Source organism: Mercurialis annua, linkage group LG7 (genome assembly GCF_937616625.2).
Source record: "Mercurialis annua linkage group LG7, ddMerAnnu1.2, whole genome shotgun sequence".
In the NCBI taxonomy this organism is placed as follows: domain Eukaryota; kingdom Viridiplantae; phylum Streptophyta; class Magnoliopsida; order Malpighiales; family Euphorbiaceae; genus Mercurialis; species Mercurialis annua.
In genome coordinates this window covers 5,879,066-5,894,875 of record NC_065576.1, presented here as the reverse complement: position 1 = coordinate 5,894,875, position 15,810 = coordinate 5,879,066, and the positions used below count along the sequence as shown (strand labels likewise).

The following is a 15,810-nucleotide window of genomic DNA, read 5'->3' as shown; positions in this document are numbered from 1 at the left end:
TTTTTATTATCCTTTAATCAATCAATTAATTAATTATTGATTGAAATAATTATCCAAATACTTTGTTTATTTTCCAAACACTCACTAAAGACACAAAAATTTATATTTTTTGATGGAATAATTATACTACGCAGTGGATGTGCCACATCATTCATGCGACAAGTAAAGCGTTTGCCATGTGTGAATATTTAATGATAAAAGAAATAAACAATATATATAAAATTTTCTATCACAAGCTATTATATTTATTGTTTAAAATGACGTGGTGTACCGGTTATGTGGAATAAACACTATTTTTGATGTAACCATTAACAACAAATTTTCTCATAAATTGAGCTATAAATTTTCTCTCCTCAAAATTCAATTGTTAATTTTTGACAAAATCAATTTCTTAGTTTACAATTACTTTTTTGTATTTTTTTAAATTTGGATCTGCAAATTAATCATTTTTCAGTTAGAGTTTCATATGCCGGCGATGGCGGTTGAGGAAGCGGCAGCAGGGGTAGCATTCGGCAGGCCTGTGGCAACATATTTTCTGTAAATTTTTGTTAATTATACACTTTTTTGCATTGAAAATAATTGTTATGTAAACTAGAATTATTAATATTTGTTAATCAAAATTACATATATTATTGAATAAATATAGCATTTGTTTAATCATATTTTTTATTTTAAATATAAAATTTTATTAAGATTAATTAATTTTATTATTATTAAATAATAAAATTATATCATTAAATGTAAACATAGTTTATATATTTTCATATAGATATAAATTACAATTTTCGATTATTTTTAAAAATTATAAAAATTAAATTAACGGTAATGAGTAGCGGTGGTTGATAGTGCGGTGGTTAGTAGTTTTGGTCGTTAGGATAATGCAAGGATGGGTATGAAGAAAAGGAAAGTGTGAGGGTGATTTTGATGACACACCACTAAAACTAACAGTGTTAATGAAAAAATAGATGGCAAAGGAAAGTATGAGGGTGATTCTGGTGTTTTTAATGATGCAACGTGGCACTTATATAACGTGTGATATGACAGTGATGTGGTTAGTGTGACTAGACGTTACGTCTAGTAGGTGTCCAAGTGGGATGACACGTCACTAACAGTGTTAATGATAAATATCTTTGAACAAATATAGGGGCTTGGCTTATAGTGAGGCTTGCAAGAATTGACGCCATGTATTCAGCAGACTGTAGTAGCCACACAATTGGAAATTTGGACTATCTTGTTGGCATACTATTCAAAAATTTGAGTACTGTACAGTGAACTTGTAATACAACAATTATATGGAAAAACTCCATAATGATACATCCGCTGCATATGTTTCTACCTCCTCCCTGTTATCCGCTAGGCACGGCGGCGGAGACAGTAGCATTGCTTCCGCCATATCTACTAACAATCCCGGCATTCTAAAAAATGCCTCTTCGTCCAAATAAACCACATTTTCCGATACACCCGAGTTATTTTCATGTTCGGACTCGTCTTCTTTCATCTCCTTTGGCTCAAACGCCTTTGCTGCTTCGGCCGCGGCCTTTTGAATATCTTTAGAATCACCCGAAGTAGGAATTGGCAGCCGCCACGACGAGTCAGCAAAATTCAAGCAAGCCGACCGTCCTCTGAGTGCTAAAGCAGCAACGTCGTGAGCTCGAGCTGCCATTTCGGCTGTTGCGTGAGTTCCTAACCAAATTCTTGTTTTCTTGTTAGGCTCTCGGACCTCGCAAACCCATTTTCCGGAATCCCTTAGACGAACTCCGCGAAAAACAGGATGTCTCGTCTCCCTAAACTTCTTCCGCCCGGCACGCTTCTTGGGATTACTGGATGCCAACAGGTGTTGTTCTTCATCGGAAGATGAAGATGCTATATTAAGAAAGTCGAGCGATGATGATGACCAAAAAGATTGATCCATTTTTAGTATTTGATAAATGAAATTAATAACATATCTTTGGTTTTATTTATATGATGAAATAACACGTTATTTACTTCACTTCACTTATTGGGAGAGTGTGGGCTTCCTTTTTTACGTGTCCTTTTTCACCTTGCCTATTTTAAATTCTAGTGTAGTTTACTAGAAGCCAATGCATGGAAAAGTTTCTGAAAATGAATAATTAAGATACAAAAAATCTTATTAACTTTTAGTTGTCAGCGTCAGCGGACAGGTTCAGGTTTTTCCGGTAAAACAGTTCAAATGCGTCAAGTCATCGTCGATATTTGTTTTTCACTATCCTGCATTTATTTTTATTGAACAATTGAGTGGAAAACTGTCAAATACGAGCTCGATTCGTTTACTAATTGGATTGACAATTCGTGTTACCATATCATAAATATTATCGTGTATTTTAAATAGACATATTTTTTAATTCAAAACATAAACCGTTTAATTAATCGTATTAAAATGTCAAACTCAACTACGACATGTTTATTGAACCGGTTAAAATATGTTGAACTGTCTGACCCGTTTACTAAAACATGGTAAAATAGATCGCATGTTAATTTGATGTACATGTTCTTGAATAATATATTTAACCTATTTAACACATTTTTAATTAAATAAGTATAAACAAACAACAATTCTAAAATAACTATAAATCTTATTACAACAAATAGCAATTAATAAACTATGTGTATTTGATCACATATAATAATATAATTAATTAATAAGCAGGTTTAAACGTGTGTTTAACATGTCTTAAACGGGTTAGATAGATTTAGTCTGCCATTTAATCTTATCATGAACGGATTGACCCGTTTATAATCCAAATTCATATAAGCTCAATCTAAACATTGCTTAATCTGGTGTCATGAAAACGGGTCATGTCGGAAAACGTACCAAAACCATCCTTAATGTCTAATTACTAACATTGTTAGTTTAAATGATGTGGATATAACTTTTATACTTTATTTGCCGACATACGAGCCAATTATATTTCTTTTAAAAAAATTAACATTTTTCTTTGCATTTTCTTAATTAATCATCCAAAGTTTTAATTATGTGTCTCTCTAACAATTTTATCTCTCCTTTAAGCTCCTCTTTCACCATAAAATTTTAAATTTTTTTTCTCTCACAACCGCTCTTTTCTCACCATTTATCAACCACTCACCATCTAGCACCGTCTCCTCCGCCTCTGTAAGCCTCAATTCCGTCGCTCCAGCACGCATTAAGTGGTTGTCTGTCAGCCTCGCTCAGTACGCACCTCAACCGTCTCGCTCCAACGCTGCAAATTTCTCTACTCAAGATTCAATTTTTAATTTTTTTCAAAATCATTATTTTCGTTCGTATTTTTTTTCTTATGTATAAATATTTAGATATGAATTTGCGAGTCGTTCTTTATTTAGGGTTCATATGTCGACAATGGCGATTGAAGAAGTGACAGTAGTGGTACTGACTGATAGAGGTTGGTGTCAGCATATTTCTTATAGATTTTTTTTGGTAATTCCATGAGGCAACCTGAACGGGTTCGAACCATGAAATGACACCTTTAACCCTTACACATTTAGATTGATCCTCATTCGAGTCGGATAGGTCCCTTGCGGAAGGAAAAACTCTGGTCTCAAAAGTTTATGTCAGCACATAATTACCATCATGTATAGTACGCTTACTCAGCAACATCTGCTCATATAACTCTTGTTTATTTAAGGTATGGTTTTTTCCTCTCTTCTCGTGATTGATATGAGAGTTAGCCCATCTTCGACGAAGGTTATTCGGAAAGCGATTGATTCGATGCATCTAAAAGCGTATTCTCTGCTCTCCGACTTGCAAAATTTCTTGTAGATTTTTCAATTGTACTTCTTTTTATATTAAAAATAAATGTTATATGAAAGTAAAATTATTAATAGTATTTGTTGATTAACATTACATTTATTTTTGAATAAATATAGCATTTATTTAATCATAATTTTTGAGTTTAAATGTAATAATTTATTAATATTGAATAAATCTATTACTATTAGATATAATTAATAGAAATATACTTTATTAATTTTTATATAGATAAAGGTTATTAGGTTTAACATATCCTAAGTTTTCTGTACTTTTTATTTTTTTTATTTCGTTTTTATGCGTTTATGTTTCTTACTTAATTTTTATATTTTCGAAAATAATTTTATAAAATTCCTTTACTTTTTTACTTAATTTATATACTTTTAAAAATAATTTTATTTGACCTCACACACTTTCGCACTTTTATTAATAAAAAAGCTCATAAGTTTGTTTTTAAAAATATAAGGATCAAATAGAAAAACAAAAACGTTTAGAGACGAAAATAAAAACAATATATGAACCTTAAGATAAATTTTATAAAATTGTTATTATTAGTTATTTTTAAAAGTAATAAAAATTTAATTCACGACAATGAATAACAATGTCCAGGGGCTGATCCAGGGGGTCAAAAAGGTCGGCAGACCCTCCTAACTAAAAAAAATTAAAAAAGAATAAAAGTATATGTTTTTTTTTGTGTAGGGACAGTTATGACAGCCCCTACAAACCTTCCCAAAAATGTTATAGGTGGTTTTTCTTTTTAAAAGAGAGGTTTTAAGTTACCAAAATTTCACCATATTCACCACCATTTAATTTTTAAAATAGGCCATCTGAAATTTTCAATCTTTTTAGGTTGGAGTCCAGATGATAGTGGTGTAGGCGGTAATTAGTAATTTGATCGTTTGGATGATGTGAGGGTGAGTACGAAGAAAAATAAAGTGTGATGGTGATTTTGGTGGTTTTGATGGTGCAACGTGGTACTCATACAACATGTGGTGTGTCTTAAATATGACACGTCCAGTCAAGTGTCCAAGTGGGATGCCACATCACTAAAATTATTATCTTTCCACGAAAATATCTCAAAAATTATAAATATCTTTTCCACGAAAAACGTCGCATCATTTTCTTTTGGAGTTAAGCTCAGCTTAGATAGTCCAAAATATAAGGGCTTGGCTTTAAAGTGAAGTTTGCAAGAATTGACACCACCCATTCAGAATAAGGTAGGAGCCACACAATTGGAATAATTGCTTGGTTTGCCATACTATTCAAAAACATTTGAGTACGCTACGCCCAACTTCTTTCTTAACCTTTCCTTTTTCTCATCCATAAGACCTCTTTTATAAATACCAATCATACGGAAAAACTCCATAATGACACATCCGCTTCGTACGTTTCTACCTCCTCCCCGATACCGGGTAGGCACGGCGGCGGAGACAATAGCATTGCTTCCGCCATATCTGTTAACAATCCCGGCATTCCAAAAACCGCCTCTTCATCCATATAAACCACATTTTCCGATGCGCCGGAGTTATTTTCATGTTCGGACTCATTTGCTTTCGTCTCCATTGGCTCAAACGCCTTTGCTGCTTCGGCCGCGGCCTTCTGAATATCTTTCGGATCACTCGAAGCTGGAATTGGCAAACGCCACGACGAGTCAGCAAAATTCAAGCAAGCAGAACGTCCTCTGAGTGCTAAAGCAGCAACGTCATGAGCTCGAGCTGCCTGTTCGGCTGTTGCGAAAGTGCCTAACCAGATTCTTGTTTTTTTGTTCGGCTCCCTCACTTCGCACACCCATTTTCCGGATTCTCTCAAACGAACTCCGCGATAAACAGGATGCCTCGTCTCCTTAAACTTCTTTCGGCCCGCAGGCTTCTTCGGACTACTGGAAGCCAGTGTGAGTTCTTTATCAGGAAAGTCAAGTGACGATGATGATGACCAATTAGAATTAGAATTATGTTGGTCCATTGAAAACTAAAGCAGTTGATAAATGAAATAACTTATCACTGGTTTTACTGGTTATATATAGGCTGAGAAAATGAAAGAACACGTTTCCAGGCTGGTTTTCCAACGCTATTTAATTTACTTCACTTACTTAATTAGTGACGTGTGCTTCCTTTTACGTGTCTTTTTTCACCTTTATACTAGTTTAAGTTTATTTGGTTCATATTTAGTCCTACTAGAAGACAATAGAAAAGTTTCTGAAAATGGACTAACATACAAAAGACATTAATATTTAGATGTCTGTGTCAGCCTAAAGTTTCAGGGGCTTTCCGTTTCTATTCCGGGTAAAAAAGAGTTCAAATGTGTAAATTGGTTGCCAATGTTTTTTTTTTTCGATCCTACGTTTATTTGATATTGCGTAAATGAAAGGAGAGCTACGGGTGTAATCGAGACGAGTCGAATTAAAATACTGTCGAATTAGAGTTTGATTCGATTCCAAAACTTGAAACTTTTCACTCGGATTCGACCGAGTTTTTTTTAGGAATTTGAGTTAAAACTCGTTAGAATATTTGAGACTCGAGTTCTACTCGACTTTATTTCGGTGATATGTTTAAATAATAATAAAAAATTAATATAAATAAATATTATATATTACTCCCTCCGTCCCGTTTAAGAAGTCTCATATTCTATTTTGGGATGTCCCATTTAAAAAGTCTCATTACTATTTTTAGAGTACTTTTCCATTGAATACCCTATTTTACCCTTATTTTAGTTATCTTAAAATAGTTCTATGGAAAATTCCACTATCATTAATAGGGGCAAAACATGAAAAAACATAAAAAGACAAAAATAATTAATGTTTTCTTAATCTGTGTGTAAAGTCAAATGGGACTTTTAAAATGGGACGGAGGGAGTATATGTGTGTGTGTATTTACTTTGATTAGCCTAGCTTGTAAGCTCATCAAATATAATATTTTGAAGTTTGAACTCGACTTAATAATTAACTCGAGTAATACAATCTTGACCGAGACTCGATATTAATCGAGTCAATTTCGAGTAGTTTTTGGGTCAATGTTGAAAAATTTATGGGTTGCGCGCACCATCGTAATAATTGTAATATTGATGTAAGATTTCTAAGGATGAATTGATGCCTAATATAGAAAAAGTATCTAATTTTACAATGAATAATTTTTTTAAAATCAATTCGATTTGGATTCTATTGAATGTTTTTAAATTTTTATAATAAATCTATAGTGATTTTAGTTTTTATAAAATATTAGAGGTCAAATTGTAATTTGGAGTATCTAATTGCAAACTATTTTTAAAGTTAGAATCAACTGATAATTTAATAAATTCAACTTTTAACTTTATTAAAATATTTGCAGGTCAAAAATCAAATTGTCAAAAGCACCAAATATTGTTTACAGTTTTTTAATAAATAAATTATTTAATTAAATTAATTTTTCATATAATTTGTTTGTTTTCTAAACGCTTGATAAAGATATAAGATTGTCAAATGTTAATAAATATCAAAATCATTCAAAATATTTAATAATTACACCAGTCATTTGAAAGTTAAATTTTAAATTGAAAATAAAACATATTTAGAATTAATAATTTATTTTATTAGATTTTAATTTTTTGTCTGAAATTGATAAGAGCGAGTCCTCAGGCGAGGACTGCTCCTCGCAAAAATAAAGAATAGATCTGCTTTTCGTCTAGACATGTTTATAAATTTAGGTATGTGGTCTTTAGAGTTGGGCTTATGCAATTAATTTTTTTGTCTTAAATCCGGTTCTACTCTGCAAAAATATAGTATTAAGACTGGATTTGAATAGGAAATAAAAAGATCAGACGGGTTCGGACAGGGCTTGAACTTATATAAAAAAAATTAAAAAATAGAGCGGGCCTGGCCCGAGCCCATTCCATGAACAGGTCTATTCTTGCCTAAGGAAATTCGCTTCTCAGGTGAGGAGTTGCTGCTCCTCCTCTGAGAAGAGGAGGAGCAATTTCTCCTCTCAAGCGATGAGCACCTGAAAACCAAAAAAATATCAAAAAAAATTTAGATTTTTTTTAAAAAAAGTCCATATTTTAATTAGAGTTTAACTATGATTAATTAGCATTTAATTATGACTAATTAAATTAAATTATAATTTTTATGAAACTCATTCTCTAATTAAGGTGACACGTCAGCAAAAGAGAATTTTTGATTCGATTAACACAAATTCAAGGTATAAATAATACAGGTTTGCTAATTTTGATTTGTTCTTTGAAATTTTGACAAAAATTAAGGGGGTGAAATGATACTTTGTTAACTAGATAGTGTAGCCTAGTGGCGAGCTCTTACTCATGCCTTAAGATATTAACTCTTTTAAAGGACACATGTAGGTCCCGCAACGATAATAGATAATATTAAATTCTAACTATTAACACCCAAAACTATAGCAGTCGATTTACATTTATAGCAAAAGAAATAATTTTTTGTTCTTTTTTTCTCTTACTTACATGACAACCTATCTTTTTTATTATTCATCAACCACTCACCATTTATCACCACCGATACCAAAGTCTGCACCGTCGTCAGGCATCCTGTCTCCTTCGCTTCCATCAGCCTCCACTCCATCGTTAGCCTCGCTCTGGCACACATTCAGACGCCAACAATCAGCTTGCTCCAACACCGTTTATCCCCACCACCTCCAATTTCTCTCTTTTTCAAGATTTAATCTTTAATTCTCCGGAAATCAATTTTTTAATTGCATTTGTTATATATATCCATATATATATATATATACACCCTTTGACATTTACTCTTTGTTTAATCATATCGTTTTTCTTAAATATTGATTTATTATAGTTGAATAAATTTTTTACTTTTTAAACATAATTAATAATATTTTTTAAATGTAGATTTAGTTTATCAATTCCTATAGACAAAAAATTAAAATTATTAATTATGTTTAAAAGTAATAAAGATTAATCAACGACAATGTGCGGCGGGTTGTTGCTGGTGGCGTTGGCAATATTGATTAGTAATTTTGGCCATTTGGATGATATTAGAGTAAATATGGAGAAAAGAAAGTGTGGTGGTGCTGATTTGGATGGTGTAATGTGTCAGTCATATAATATGTGGTGTGATTTAGTTTGACTAGACATTCAATAGATGTCCAAGTGGGATGCCATGTCACCAAAATTAACAATTGTACTCCGTCGGTTAGATAATGAATAAAGGGTCAACGCGCCACCTCAACTTGTATCACTGGATCACGTAATTCAGTTTTTATTTTTCAAAACAACTAACCCCAGATTTTTTCATTTTTAAATTAGATTACTCCATAATTATATTTTTAAAACACGTAAAATAGAAATCGAAAGTGAGAGTTATGAAAATTAATTAAAAAGTTTTCTAATTATTGCGATAAAATTATATTAAATCTATTTTTGTATTAAAATTATAAATCATGGGATTGATTGCTCAAAAAGTAAATATTGGATTAAATGGCTCTGTGTTATAAGTTCAAGAGGCGCGTTGACCCTTTATTCATTAGATAATAAACTAATCAAATATTTATGATATCAAATTTATTAATATTTATTTTTATTTAATTTTTTAATTATTAAAAAAGCAGTACACTTGTAAAAGAAATTTCACAAATGTTAGTGTGTTATCTAAGAGTTCATGGTTCAAGGAATTCGAGATTGATAAATCTCGAGAACCGTATTAAAAGTCGGGGATCTCTAAAATGAGATCTTCGGAACCATACCATAAATCTTTTCGGTTCGAAAATTTTATTTTTTAGCACGATTCGACACGAGCATTCGGTTCTAAGCGGTTTGATACGGTTCAGTACGAATATCACTTGAATCACGGATTACCTCTAAGATTTCAGACATATAATTTTGACTCATTAAACTAATTCTTTTAGCTTTGTTTTTGCAAATTTATTCAGTTGTTGTTGATTTTCTAAAATATTATTAAAAATATATAATGAAATTAATAATAAATAAAAAATAAAAAATTAAAACCAATATATAACTCAATTACTTTAATATTTATTTTGCTTTAAAAGAGTGCTTTTAATAAAACAGTAAGCAGACTTATAAAATTCTAACTCTTTTGTGAAAAATTAAAACATTAATTATATTTTTTAAATTATGTGGAAAAAAATGGACTATTATTTTAAGACGGAGAGAGTATAACTTTTCAAAAATTTATCTTTATTCTTCCTATCATACCTTATTAAATGTTACGAGTATAAGCTAATAACAATAAACGATACACTTTAAATAAAATTAATATGAAAAATAAATACTTTATATTGTGATTTACAAAAAAGTGGACTATTGTATACGAATGATCTACTAATACAGGCATATTTTTGCAAAAATATAAGAATTGTAGCGTATATTTACAAACATTTTAGCTGAAAATAATTCTTTTTATAAAAATTCCTATTATCTTTGCAGTTGTATCCAAAACTCTAAATTTTTATTTTTTAAAATTAATATCGTTTAACAACTACCATCAAATTTTAAAACAATTATCTATTTTTTAAAATGAATTAATACAAAGATTTAACAAAAAAAAAACAGACAAACTTCTCAATATGAATAAGTTCAGCTGATGTAAAATTATTTATAATTATTTGAAAAATAAAAAATATCATACTTAACTCATAAAAATGGATGAAAGTGTGTATTAAAGTTTACAAGTCAGGAACTGTACTGAGCATTAGCTCATAAAATTCCACACATAAAATATAATTATCTCTATAATTTTTTGAAAAAAAAAACAAAAAAAAAAGCAGAAGAAAATTGGGGGTTGCTCAGATTCTATGGGTGTAGAATGAGTCTATCAGATCCATGCCCAAAAGAGAGCATTTCAGTACGAGAAATTTCATTTTTATAATCACTGCAACCCAAAAAATTTCTTCTTCAATCCTTTTTTAAATTTCAAAAACTATAAAAAAATCTAAAAAACAAAAGGCTCAGACACGCACAAATACAGTCTTCAAACAGAGCAAATTGCTTTTCGAAAGGTCCTTATACAAAAGCAAAATTATATATTCAGTATCGAGAAATGTTTTCAGTCATCACAGCCCTCTAATCTAACTTTGAATAAACTAAAAACAAATTCACATAGTTAGATTAAAAACAGAGACTACAAAAAAGGATTAATAAGACGTGAAACGAAAAAAAAAACTGAGATTAAATGAATCTGGAACCCTAATTTAACAGAGAATTTTATAGTGGAGATATTTTTGCATACTTCTCCTTCTGGACATGATATTTTTCTGTAATTACGGTTTTGTCTTGGGCCAGAAAAGCCTATTAATCCATTTTGGGCTTTTAGATAAATGAAAAGCCCATGGAATCATTTTGTTGATCAATTTGAGTGTTCATTCAGTGTTTGACCTAATTAAAAGGGTATTTCTGATTTCATTGTTACGGTTCTGTTTGCGGTTTGTAATTTGTGTGTAAAAAAATGACAAAATTCAGGAAGCTAAACCGGCCAACCGGTCACCGGATGTCCATGCTCAGGTGGGTTCTTGTTTTAATTACTCTCTAGCTTCATTTATGTATGTATTTGTTGATTATAATTATGTATATATATATATGATATGATTGCAGAACAATGGTTTCCCAGTTAGTGAAGCACGAACGTATTGAAACCACTGTTGCCAAGGTACTTTCTTCTAGGGTTTATTATGACTGCTTCATTTTAAGTGAACAAGAATCTAATTATTCTTTCATTAATCGTTTTATTTATGTAAACAGAACAATCGTGAGTTCAGTTGTTACTTGCATTTGCTTGTTTTATTTTTTAAAATTGTTTTTTTTTTGCAGGCAAAAGAAATTCGGCGACTTGCCGATAATATGGTACAGCTTGGGAAAGAGGTAATTCCTCAGGAATTAGTTATATAATTCAGTTTCTTTTACCTTCTATAAGATTAAGAAATAATTATTGACAAGTAAACGAAGCTACGTTGACACTGGTTAAATAATAACAGCACAATCAACCTAACAAAACAAAGAATCGGTAGAAGCAAGAGCTTAGTGAAACTTATAGAAGCTTTTTAACCCTTTTTCTGCTTAGAGAACTACCGTTATTTAGACTCATTTGCCATCCATCATGAGTTCGATTGAGCTGACATATAGATGTAACCTAAGTCAAGCAGAAAAATACAACAATGAAGCTTCGATTGAACCTATGAAAATTGGAATTCGTTAGGAAATAGACATATTAACGATGAAAAGAAGGAAATAAATTACCTTAATGATCTAGCCAAAATAGTTAATCTTCTTTTTATTCATTGAACAAAAAAAGGGAAACCATACGTCAAGATTTACTTGGGGTTGATCATAGTTTTCATTTCATAGTTGGATAATTTGAGGATGTTCATTGTAAATTTTTTGCTGGTATTCTTCCTAAATTCTCTGATAAGATTCGAGCAAATTTTGCAACTGTTATTTATTGCTAGAATCGGCAATTTCTTATTTTCTTGCTCGGATGCAGATTTGATTTGTTTTGCTGTCTAGTCTTAGTAGGCTGTACACGTTTTATGTATTATTTTGCTAGTAGTAGTACTCTTTTTTGTTGATAGACCAGAACAAGGAAAATCAAACAAAATTGGTCCTGCAGTTATTTTTGAACTTCTCTTCTATCAGCTGCAAACAAAAGGGAGTCGACTTTATGGCTTGTCTGTTACCGACTGCTTTTAAGTATTCCTGCAGTAATGTAGAAATTAGGAGTGTCTCGAACTTTTCTGTGTATGTGCCCTGCTTTAATGGCACTACTATAATTGGATCTTTGTCTTTTCTAAGCTATGGATAACCGCAAATTATTTCTTATCAACATCTTCAGTTTATTCTTTTTGTGGAAACAAATCGCAGGGAACACTTTGTGCTGCAAGGCGCGCTGGGGCTTTTGTTAGAGGGGATGATGTAATTCACAAGCTTTTTACAGAACTAGCTTACCGTTACAAGTAAATCTTGACCTATGATTTCCCTTTTTTATTCTCATCCGCATAAAAAAATTAACTTGGGTTTGTTTTGTCTTACAGAGATAGAGCAGGTGGCTACACAAGACTGCTTCGGACACGTATAAGAGTTGGTGATGCGGCACCAATGGCATACATTGAGTAAGATATATTTTTGCTCCATTGTTTGTCTGACTGTGTGATGCTGCTGCCATTCATTGTAATCATCTTTTCTCATTTACCGCGCTCAGCACAGTGTGAAATTCTGTGAATTGACCCAATCAAATGATAGTTTCAACTCCAATTCTTTGATTCTACTTGGGCTTCTTGAACTTTGGAATTTTTCATTGACTATTGACTAATATGGCATAAACTGATATTAATAAGAAAGTCTTCCATTTCAGTGAGGGTATTGTTGCATCAAAAATTTGACTTTCTGATTGGATAAAACATTATGTATATATACAGTCTACATATGTCAATTCCCATATGTGCTCAGTCTGTTTATAAGTATCAATTTGTACGCTTCAAATGAAAAATCTGATGCATTTGCTAATCCATATGCAAGTCCACTTTGTACTCAGTATTCATCTATTTTGGGGTTTGCTTTCTATTGGATTGAAGTATCTACACATTTAAACAGGTTTATTGATAGAGAAAATGAGCTTAGGAAGTCAAAACCACCAGCATCTCAACCTCCACAGAGAGATCCTTTGGATCCATGGACACGATCTCGGCTTAGCAAACAGTTTGCACCTCCTAAAGAAGAAAAGCCTTCTGAGCCTGAGATTTGAAGTACAAGTCATTCGAAGCTCCTTTTTGCAGGATTGAGTTTCTTCAAAGTTATCAGCTTATACATCTACACCGGTCAAACTTGTCTATACCAGTGTGTGTGGAATTTCCTGGTGTAGCAATCTCATAAATAACTAATGATTTCCGCCCTTCTGCGAGAACATTATGATTCATTCACGGATCAAGACATGCCTTCCCTCTTACATGTCAGGTGCATTTTCTCGAAGGTGAATGTCTTCCTGATTGTTTTAGATTTATTTTGAGCATTGCTTTATTTATATTTTTGTCTAATTAAGTCGCTTTACCAGCTTAGGAAAAAAACTTAAATCTGCTAACAGGGATTTTGGCAGCAAGCACTTATACTAGTTTTGACTCAGAATGAAACATAAATTTTGAAAGAGATTGCTTGTAAGAAAATAATTATTGTGTTGCTTGTTACTTGTCTACTGATTTGTTATAGCTCTTAGGAGACAACTTAAAAAAGCAGAGGAAAAACAATGAATAAATTTATAGTATGTTAGATTGATGTATAATTGTATAATGGGATATAAGAGCATCTCCATTGCATATGCTATAAATTGTGCTATTTTTAGCACAAAATATAGCAAAATGCTAAATATAGCATGAGTTTTAATTTTTTACTCCAATGCACAATGCTATATTAAATGACAAACTTGTAATTTTATATTGATTTTTATTATACATGCAATAAACATAAAATATTATTTAATAATTTTTATTTTTATTTTTTTTATAATTTTTCTAAGGTTATTTTTTTTTAAAAAAAGAGAAGGCGGGTAGCATTTTTAAAAATATTTTTTATATTCTTAGGATTTATGTAGACACCCAATTCTTCTATGTATAAGTTCAAATATGGCAACATCGTGTTCGAAACTATCTTTTAGCACAAAAATTAGATTTATACGAGTTCTGTTCGAGTTAGTTAAATATACACATAAAATGAGTTAAAACTTAAAATATAAAAGTCAAAATTAGTGCAAATTCAGCTTCAAATCTGATTTAGTATAGCTAAGCGGTCTGAGTCGTCTATAGTCTCTTAATTCTTTTCGATGGCATTTCTATATCTAGTTGTCTTTATGTATTATTTCGTCAATCAACAATTATGTAATATCGCCGGTTTTCTCGATATCATTTTGTATATATTCTTCTTCAGTCACCAAACATTTTTTATATCTTTTAATCCCGCCCAAGTATATTATGTCTATTCCTACTAAAAACTGAAGCATTTCACCTGATTTCTTTCTTATTCTGAAACTGAAGGATTCACCTACTCTATCAATTTCATTGAGAAGCAAAAAATGATTGTCCATCAAACATGATTTACATGTTGAAAAATAATAAGTTAAGTCCCCTTCAGCTACCACCATTAGATATCAACTTCATCAAGAACTGAAAATCATAGATTTATTTTGCCTACATTTCATAAATAAAATTAAAACAATAGGTCATAAAATGTCTTATTTTTTTGTGTTCTGGTCCAATCAATTACTTTGCCTTACATTTGACTCCACCAAATTACTTTCAACCCAACGACACATTTTTTTTATGGTTAAGTGGTTGCATTCGTACTTCTACTTCTCAATTATGCTTGCACAAGTTACACAAATTATGATCATGCAGCTGTAGTATATAATTTCCTTGCTTACGTTGGTTCGGGGTAATTTTCACCCAAAACTCTTGAAATTTTACTTATTCCATCAATGTCTTGTTTCATTTGTAACTAGAAAATCTCTGATATTTAAATGAACCTAATAAAAAAATAATTCTTACCGTCAATTTCTGAACCAAACTCTACGAGTTTATACTACTGCCAGATTAGTGCCACGCTATTGAACTCGTCTTTGGTTTCCTATCGGAACAATTATAGATATTTCGACGAGATTTTTTACAGTCCTTTTGCTATGTATTTTTTCTCACTTTTATCAGTATGATTCGTATTTTTTTGTATCACAAGAGCAAGCAAATTAGGTGTTGGTCTACATGACATTTTATTTAAATCTTACCTACCTACCTACCTTTTTATTTATAAAAAGCTAATCTATTTTTAATTACACTCATAAGATGGAAAGTGCATTTACTTTATTACCAGGCACACACATAACTTATAATGATTTTCCCAAAAAATTGTTCAAGACTTTTAAATGCCATATTAACTTGATTAATTAATCTCATCACATCCGTTGTACTTATTCATAAACTTGGTAGTTGCTTATAATCCCATTGCAAAATTGCCATGTATAAATTACAGCCACCAAACATTCAAGAATCTTAACATCTACCTAGCAATTAATTTCTCCAAATTCATCATATAATTCTTTG

At 31.3% G+C, this 15,810-nt stretch overlaps 3 protein-coding genes and 2 non-coding genes across 5 annotated transcripts; 1 reads left to right on the top strand and 4 right to left on the bottom strand.

Moving 5' to 3' along the window:
* Positions 1-838: 838 nt before the first annotated feature.
* LOC126656690 (dehydration-responsive element-binding protein 1A-like) lies at positions 839-2,420 on the bottom strand. Its single transcript, XM_050351297.2, has 2 exons — positions 2,416-2,420; positions 839-1,946 (listed from the first exon to the last, which is right to left on the bottom strand). The coding sequence occupies exons 1-2, from the start codon at positions 2,418-2,420 to the stop codon at positions 1,289-1,291; spliced, it is 663 nt and encodes a 220-aa protein (XP_050207254.1). The 3' UTR covers positions 839-1,288.
* A 2,228-nt stretch (positions 2,421-4,648) lies between these two features.
* LOC126656689 (dehydration-responsive element-binding protein 1A-like) lies at positions 4,649-5,725 on the bottom strand. The gene has a single exon (XM_050351296.2). The coding sequence runs from the start codon at positions 5,723-5,725 to the stop codon at positions 5,111-5,113; it is 615 nt and encodes a 204-aa protein (XP_050207253.1). The 3' UTR covers positions 4,649-5,110.
* Positions 5,726-10,518: 4,793 nt separating this feature from the next.
* Positions 10,519-10,620, bottom strand: LOC126658984 (small nucleolar RNA snoR8a). The gene has a single exon (XR_007634547.1). It is a non-coding gene; the product is annotated as a small nucleolar RNA snoR8a (small nucleolar RNA).
* Positions 10,621-10,681: 61 nt separating this feature from the next.
* On the bottom strand, positions 10,682-10,800 carry LOC126658987 (small nucleolar RNA snoR126). Its single transcript, XR_007634550.1, has one exon. It is a non-coding gene; the product is annotated as a small nucleolar RNA snoR126 (small nucleolar RNA).
* A 316-nt stretch (positions 10,801-11,116) lies between these two features.
* Positions 11,117-13,916, top strand: LOC126654440 (uncharacterized). Its single transcript, XM_050348295.1, has 6 exons — positions 11,117-11,239; positions 11,330-11,384; positions 11,546-11,596; positions 12,593-12,684; positions 12,763-12,840; positions 13,322-13,916. The coding sequence occupies exons 1-6, from the start codon at positions 11,184-11,186 to the stop codon at positions 13,470-13,472; spliced, it is 483 nt and encodes a 160-aa protein (XP_050204252.1). The 5' UTR covers positions 11,117-11,183; the 3' UTR covers positions 13,473-13,916.
* Positions 13,917-15,810: the final 1,894 nt, after the last annotated feature.